The sequence below is a fragment of the Siniperca chuatsi genome, linkage group LG2 (genome assembly GCF_020085105.1).
Source record: "Siniperca chuatsi isolate FFG_IHB_CAS linkage group LG2, ASM2008510v1, whole genome shotgun sequence".
NCBI lineage: Eukaryota > Metazoa > Chordata > Actinopteri > Centrarchiformes > Sinipercidae > Siniperca > Siniperca chuatsi.
In genome coordinates, this window is record NC_058043.1 from 12725635 (window position 1) to 12734422 (window position 8788).

At 43.2% G+C, this 8788-nt stretch overlaps 1 protein-coding gene across 2 annotated transcripts in view; it reads left to right on the top strand.

The window, feature by feature from the left end:
* gli1 (GLI family zinc finger 1) overlaps positions 1-7270 on the top strand; it is a 54901-nt gene extending 47631 nt beyond the window's left edge. For both annotated transcript variants that reach the window (XM_044169893.1, XM_044169903.1), the window contains exons 9-13: positions 103-252; positions 1031-1195; positions 1499-1741; positions 1948-2260; positions 2494-7270. In XM_044169893.1, the coding sequence (XP_044025828.1) occupies positions 103-252; positions 1031-1195; positions 1499-1741; positions 1948-2260; positions 2494-5054 (3432 nt within the window). In that variant the 3' untranslated portion in view covers positions 5055-7270. The remainder of the gene's footprint in view (positions 1-102; positions 253-1030; positions 1196-1498; positions 1742-1947; positions 2261-2493) is intronic.
* Positions 7271-8788: the final 1518 nt, after the last annotated feature.

An 8788-nucleotide genomic window follows, 5' to 3' on the forward strand; every position in this document is an offset into this window, starting at 1 on the left:
GGAGGGACAAAAAAGCAGGAAAAATACAGCAGTTTAGCTAAAGGTATATACAGTATACCACCATTATTAATGTTTCTCTCTATTTATCTGTTTACTCAACAGCACATCAACAATGAGCACATCCATGGCGAAAAGAAAGAGTTTGTGTGTCACTGGCAGGAGTGCTCTCGGGAACAGAGGCCTTTCAAAGCCCAATACATGCTGGTGGTTCATATGCGCAGGCACACAGGAGAGAAGCCACACAAATGCACTGTGAGTGTATCTTTACGCTGTTTCTATCTCTGTTTTTGTTTGTGTCTCAGTAATCTAGATTTTTATACCTGTAAGCACTAAATTGCCAAAAGCATGAAAGATACCATTTACATTGTCACATTTTACATTTATCATTCTATGTCATCATAACTTGCAACAACAGAAAATTACTTAAGTCAACTGTTAAATTTTCTTCTGCTTCTACTATGAAGTCTGTGTGTTTAGTGAGACATTCAAAAAAGAAGGGTCAATTTCTTTTATTCACATCCAGGTTTGACATTGTGTTTGCTGAAATTTTCATTGTGTATATGATGTTGATCTTAAAAAATAGTGCCAATGTAGCTTCACTACTAGGTGGCAGGTCTGGGTGCTCAATGAGGGGTCTATCCTCAGTACTATTATACCTTGGTAATTTATTTCACCAAGCAATGCTGTAGAACTTCTTTTTCCCCCTTGAAGAGCATGATTATGCCTGTATTTTTGTTTCAATATGAAACTCATTAAGAAAATGTTTTCAGGGGTCACAAGGCTTCCTCAAATAATTAATGCAAGGGGGGAAAAAGATAATAATTCTTTAGAAAATTCTTGTGACCACTTAATGCACTGTAGCTCAAATACAGTATGGCTGTAACACTGTAAGTCTGTAGGCGAAACTTTCGTGGACTGGGTCTTTCTGTTAGTTTGTAGTTTATTTGTTAAGGCTATTGGAAGTTGTTCTTCTCATTGCAACTTGGCTATTGTTAGAAAGATGTTATGTGTATTTATGTTTATGTTTTAGTTCGAAGGCTGTAATAAGGCCTACTCTCGCCTGGAGAATTTGAAGACCCACCTGCGCTCTCACACTGGAGAGAAACCATATGTGTGTGAACATGAAGGCTGCAACAAGGCCTTCTCCAATGCTTCAGACCGGGCCAAGCACCAGAACCGAACTCACTCCAATGAGGTACTGTAGTGTACACCACTGAAAAGTAATAAAGTATCTTGAATATCTTGACAGCTAAATTAATTAGCTGTCTTATTAACAGTGATAATGTAGTAAACCATACTTTATCTTTCCAAAGCTAACAGATAAGTGAGTTATGTTTTTTATTAAATTAGTTCATATGAAAATAATTCAGTAAGTTAATCTAGGAGACTCACACTTCTGTAAATATTTTGGATGTCCATGTCAGGTATAGCACATCAGGAAAAATACATACAAACAAAATAGATTTTGTGTATTGACAGATGCTTTGCTCTTTTACAGAAACCTTATGTATGTAAGATCCCCGGCTGCACTAAGCGATACACAGATCCAAGCTCTTTGCGTAAACATGTGAAGACGGTGCACGGCCCTGAAGCCCACATCACCAAGAAGCATCGTGGAGACACAGGACCTCGACCCCCTGGTTCAGCTATGACCCCTGGAGGTCAGAGTTCTGAACTGCTGCTAGAGAAAGAGGAGACACGCAGGGAGGACTGCAAACTTTTGGCTCCTGAGACTGCTCTGGTGAGTGATACATTTTATTTATGGCCTGCAAGGTCCTTTTAAATATAAGAAAATAAGCAAAGCTCCAATGATAAAAGCACCAGATCCATAGATTTTTTTTAGGCTGTTGGGTACAAATCACATATACTTAACATTTCTGCCTTTCTTGAAAAAAACTGCCAGCACTTCAAAGTATGCATGACAATACATTACATTACTTCTTTCAGAAATCCCAGCCAAGCCCTGGGGGTCAATCATCCTGCAGTAGTGAACGCTCTCCACTGGGGAGCGCCAACAACAATGACAGTGGGGTGGAGATGAACCTGAATGCAGCAGGCAGTCTGGAGGATCTCACGGCACTGGAGGATGGAGTTGCAGGTGGAGGAGGAGGAGGGGAGCCAGGAAGTGTAGGAGGAACAATGGGAATGTCAGCACAGGCTTTGAAGAGGCTGGAGAACCTAAAGATTGACAAGCTGAAGCAAATCCGCAGGCCAACCCCTCCTGCCCGCTGTGCTAATAACAAGCTACCTGCTCTTCCTGGTATGTTCTGTGATGAAATAACAAATTAATATTCAGAACTCTGTTGTGGGCATGTTCTTAGTTTATATTGATGAAGTCTGAATTGTTGCACAAAATATAATTTTTCAGCTTTTTTTCAGCAATGAATTGCATTGTTGTTTGTTTCAATGGGACAAAAATCTATATTAACATTCTTGGTTTGTATTGATGAGCTGTGTTTAAACTGTTTCCTTCTTCTGGATGTTCATTTTCAGGTCCAGGGGAGAATATGGGAATGTGTGGACCTTCTCCACTGCTCTCAAATCGACGCGTTATGGAGCTGTCCAATCACGAGTTAGGAGGTGGCACATCGATTGGCTGCTCTTCTAATGACAGGAGAGGAAGCGGCACCAGCAGTCTAAGCTCCGCTTATACTGTCAGCCGTCGGTCCTCCATGGTGTCTCCTTACCTGTCTAGCCGGCGCTCCAGTGAGGTCTCACAAATGGGAGGAACAGGAGGGGGAGGGTGTCACCTCCTTGGCCCAGAGCAGAGCGGGGGAGACCCCCTCTCTCCTGAGACCAATCGCAGAGGAGCTCCGTGTCCTGGAGGAGGAGGATTGCCAGGTCTTCCTAATTTAACACCCGCCCAGCAATACAGCCTAAAGGCCAAATATGCTGCAGCAACTGGTGGACCGCCACCTACCCCTTTACCCAATATGGAGCAGACAGGTCCGCCAGGCAGAAGAGGAGGTGTTTTGAGTGAGTACCAGGGGCAGCCTCTGCCTCCTTTCCTTCAACAAGGTGGTCCACGTAGGCACAGTGCCAACACAGAGTATGGCACTGGTGTTATCTACCCTCACCAGGCTCCAGGTAACAACAGCAGGCGAGCAAGTGACCCGGTTCGATCAGTAGCAGATCCACAAGCTCATCCCAAGCGCTTCAATAGCCTTAATAATGTAGCCATGATGGGCCGAAGGAATGCGCTGCAACACCGTGGCTCTGACACCAGTCTTGCCCGCCACATGTACTCCCCTCGGCCACCTAGCATTACAGAGAATGTAATGATGGAGGCTATGGGTATGGAGCCCCACCTTGCCCCTGTTGATGCCAGGGATCGTTCCATGATGTTGCCTCCTGGAGAGAGAAGCTTCATGGGATACCAGCAACACCATCAAACTCTTGGAGGAGTCAGAGGTGGAGTTCCTCTTTCAAACCAACTGTCCCCAAGCCATGACTCTCTGAGCTGCCCAGACCAGGCTTACATGCAGGCACACTACCAGAACCAGGGAAGGGAGGTCACTTCCAGGGCTGGTGGAAATCCAATAGGCCAAGCAAGGCCTAGTCACTCAGAGGGCATGTCTAATACACTTCTCCAACAGGCCGAGTATAGTATGAGCACCTGCCAGCTCAGTCCCTCAGGCCCCCATTACCCTAGCATAGGCCAGGGCGGTGATGCTGGAGGCCCTTGGAGTGATACCCACAGCCATGCTCTTCAGAACCAGCGAGGAATGCAGTATTCAGATCCTAGCCTGCAGCCTCAACAGACACAGGCCCATTTCAGCAATCAAACAGGCCTCTACAACAATCCTGATGGAACCCAAAAACTCATCATCAAGCCTGAGCAGCAGTTCCACCCTGGGATGGGAAGTGGAGATGCCTGTCAAAGTGCTAAGCTCCAACAGCAGCGGATGCTCCTCCAGCAGACTCAGGGTTACCCACAACAGACAGGCCAGGTCATGATGAGGAACTCTAACAATCCCAGCTGTGACTTTCAAGGGCCGAACCAGAACTCCTTCCCCAGTGGCGGGGGCTTGAGCTTGGGCTGTGCTGGCACTGTGCTTTCAGATGGGCAGAGGTCAGAAACCCCCATGATGCAGGTGAAGGAGATGATGGTGAGGAACTATGTACAGTCCCAGCAAGCACTCATGTGGGAGCAGCAACAAGAACAGCAACAACAGCAGCAGCAGAGTGGAATAAAACCTCCTCCTCTATCGGATAATATGGATATGAGTGCCCAGACAGCAATGATGCAGCATAGTCCACAGCACCAAAACCAGAATCTTTACTCCAGCCAGCCCTATCCGTCCTACCCCAACCAGAACCTGGTCATGAGCCCTCCGGCCCACAGCCAAGGGCCCAGCGCTGTGACACCTAAAGACCAGCAGCTGACTGGTCTCCAAGGCTCATGTTATGGCCAGGAGATTGTGGTCCCTAGGCCTCCTCAGGGACGGAAACCTCTCAGCCGCCAGAACAGCCTGTCACAGGTAGGAGGAGGCTACCTGGGCAGCCCACCCCACCTAAGCCCTGTCCACTCCACTTCCAGCCCTAGGCGAGCGGTCCGACTTCCTCCAGTTCAGCATCCACAGCACCCACAAAGTGAAATGTTCTCTCCTTCCAATAACAACATGTACTACTCGGGTCAGATAAACATGGATATGGAAAAACACATGGACCCCCAGACTGGACCTTGTCTCAACCAGCAGCACAGTATGGGGTCCAACCTGGACCCAACGGGTGGCACAAAGTCTGCCCCCATGGCTCCCTATCCTGAATCTGGCCCCATCTCCAATGCCTTAGAAAACCTGGACCTGGACAATGCTCGCATAGACTTCACCTCTATCATTGATGATGCTGAGTCTTCCTCGTTCAGCCCAGTCAACAATCCCCTTCAGGGTCAGCCAGGGTCTTCCTCCCAGGCCTCATCCCGCCTCACCACCCCCCAGACTTCTGTCAGCCTAGCTGCAGGCCCCGGCCTGTCCAACATGGCTGTGGGCGACATGACATCTATGCTTACCTCTCTGGCTGGGGAGAATAAATACCTGAACACACTGTCTTAGAAGAAGACTTTGGGACATCTTTTTCCAGACTAACAATCAAGTAGAGGCCTTGGCCAGTTCTTAATGTTTTAATTGAGATCCCAGTATCCAGAGGTGACCAGCCTAAGGTTTAAAACGTTCTGACGCTTGTAGTGATTTCCCCTAGTACATTGACAGAGAGCCTAGTTAGGGTAAGGTAGACAAACTTTTGAATGGATCATTTCATGTAATGGATCATTAGTCTGGACTTTTTTATACATCCCCATAAGCCTTTATATGTTAATACAACCCATTAACCCTTGTTTGAGCCAGGATCCTGGCTAGGGGTCTGTTGCTACTGGATACCCATGTAACAGGAATAATGATATGTTGTAATGAGACTAAGCCCATCACAGGTCAAAATTGTAAGAATCCCCACCTAAAACCTTAAAACCAAAGGTGCCTGATCAACCTCCCTCGCTGTATTGTTCCTTCACTGCCTTGGTACTTGGTATTTTTCTTTGCCTTACTTTAAGACACAGAGCTACATGCCTGATATGAAACTGATACTGAACTTTTTCCAAACAGGCATTCCAGTCACATAGTGCTGTGGCAACAGTAGAGCAGAGAAGGATGCATGTAAATAAGTTTTATATACATTTATATATGTTGTGTACATGACAATGAGACAGAAGATGAATCATCCCCTGTCTTGTGATAGACTGCTTGGATTCTGAAGGTCAATGTTCAGACGGGAGTTTGTAAGTTGGTTGCTTGTAGAGCTGAGTGAAGACTAAAGATGTGCTTGTAGTGATTGAGAAATAATTTCTCGGTGCTACTAAATATTAATCTGTGTTGATACGCATTTCTTCCTTGTCATGAACAACACACTCTTTATAATGGCATATCAGTATTCCCACACATGCACAAATGCAGTCACAGACACACACATAGCCTACACTCAGGAGCTGTTGGTGTTCGAATTACATGTATGTTGTAATTGCCTTTCCAGACAGAGAGTTTGCACTCCACATGTTTACTGTAAGTGTTCCTAAAGTAGCTGTGTACTTTTTTCAATGGTGTTTATAACTGCAAAACAGAAAGGACCTTGCCCTTTCTATGGTACATACATGGGGGATAATGAGTAAAGCTCAAATATAATATGTGTGTAACAATCCCCTCCACATTACAGTGCGTCTGATATATTCAAACATAATGCCTTCGCTGAACATTAACCCAGCCTACGACTCCTACATGACTCAGCTGAGGATGACGGCTATTTTGAATGACGCCCGAGACAGCTGGTTTGTATCTGCTAACAGATCAGTAATAGTTGCCTATATTTAAGAAACTGAGGTACATTAATAGTACAGTGCTACTGCACTTTGGCTCTAATCCCAAAGAGGAGTTATTTGGAAATTCTGCATTACTAATTTAGGATAGGGGATCAAGAAGCAGGAATTTTATCATTCGCTACCACTGTAGTAAAATACATATTGTTATGTGTACACTGAGGTACTTTTGTGCGACTATTGAGTTGCATCATACTGAAGAAGGCTGCAGCTCTTGGTAGGAGAACTCATTTTACACTGCTTTGCACTGACTACAGCACTGTGTGGAAAGGTCTCTGTCTCTTTTGACTATTCACATGAAAACCTAATTTTGATAGCGATAAAGAATCATCACAGTATTTTATAGTCATTCAAGAACATATCTGAGCACAGCTAGACTCAATAAGGCCACATTAAAGTACTGGTAAAGCATTTTATGTGACTTTTCAGAATAAAATAGTAACGTCACTTCAGTGTTTACTAAGCATTAGCGGGAATGAACATTTCTTAATTTTGGAAAAAGTGTACAACCTACCAAAGACATCTTAAAATGACTGAGAAAAAGATGCACAAATAGTCTATTTTAACACAACACTAACACTAGCAATAAGGGCATGAACATTGACTGATAGTGCTGTTCTTTAGAATGTATGAGATGTTTTGTATAAAATTATCTTTTTATATTAATGAACTTTATGGACGTTGCCTTCTATGTGTGTGTTTTTTTTATAACTGTCATCCTTCATTCTGACTTTTTTGCTGGCAAAAGAATATCACCATTAGCAACAGAAAGCTATAATAGTAGCATTAACTATAATAGACAAAAGCCAAGTGTTATATTTTGTGTACAATTTTCTACATTTTTATACAAATGTGCTATATTTTACCAGTTTATGAATAAACATGTTCAGTGGGATGGATGCAGAATGTTTGTCAAACTTTTCCTTTCATGTCCGATGTTGTAAAGTGATGTCTTTGTGTTTTATTACAACACACACTGATACTCCTTTAGGGACAGTTCACCCCAAAATCAATATTATATTTTAAATATAATGGGACTACATGGCACTCGGCTTGTGGTGCTCAAAGCGCCATAAAAAATCCATTTGAAAAAGTCAACAGCAACGTCTTATTCCAGAAATCATGACTGGGTTACTCAAGATAATCCACAGATTTGTTGTGAGCAGTTTCATGTAGGGACTATTTTCTTTCTACCGATAGTTCCTACATGAAACTGCTCACAACAAGGTCTGTGAATTATCTTGAGTAAGCGGGTCATGATTTCTGGAAAGAGACACTCCAGTTGAGTTTTTCAAATGTATTTTTTGACGCACCACAAGCCGAGTACCATCAAATGCAGACATGTATTTTTGATTTTAGGGTTAACTGTCCCTTTTTAAATGCTGCAATGAGCCATATCTGCACATTTTAAACGTCAAGGAGGTTTGTTTTAGGGCCATGTTATATCAGTGTAATTTTAGGATGAGGTGTCAAAGAGCCATAAAACAAGTTTTCAGGTAAAGACATGGGTATAATCTGCTGCATGACATTTGTTTCTGTTCCTGGTGGATTAATGCAATAACTCCTTTCTTCCAATAGAGTGCAGTACAGCCTGAGAACAAGCACAGATAGCCAACAGTAGGCTATTTCTGTTTCATTCACCACAAATGAAGCCCCAAAAGCATTACTTGAATGCTGCACACACTACATAGTCTGTCTTCCCTGTAAGCAGTTAAACTATATTCTGGATAATTGTAATCCAACATCATTTTACCCCAAAGTTACTGAAAGTCTAATCAACTGACCAAGCAGAGGACATTTATCCTAAATCATCCTTCTTTTTTGTCCTTGTCCTAATTGGAAAACCCCTTGTAATGAATATGATTTAGACCTGCCTGTCACAGCAGCCTAGTATGAGCTACAGTGATTATGCTAGGCTGCTACAGTAAGTAAGTGGATGAGCATTAAAAATGGCTGCTCTTGGTGACATCAGTGCCTGGACGGGCTCTCTGTGGTCAGTGGGGACTGGCACAGTGTGCTGCTAAATGCTGTAAGAAAGAAAAATTGCACAAATCTTGCTCATAAAATATTATCAACATGGCATCTCTGCTTTAAAATACATAGAATAAAAGATTGGTGGGAAATGGGAGTAAAAAAGTTTATACCCATGATACTGATACTGATTTACTGATAAACGTAACAGTAACAGTGTAACAGAATTATTTTTTTCTCTCTCTCATCCCTTAAATCACCTTTGTGACCCTTCAGATTCATCTTGTGACCCAATGAAGTATCCCTCCGCCAGGTTAAGAGCCACTGCTGTAGCCTACACGTACTTAAATTACACGACAACAAAGCAAAACTGATTAAATCAATTATAAATACCTAATTAAAATTAAAATTAGGTAATTACTGAAACTGTTAATTTCCCATGACTTGCTGGGA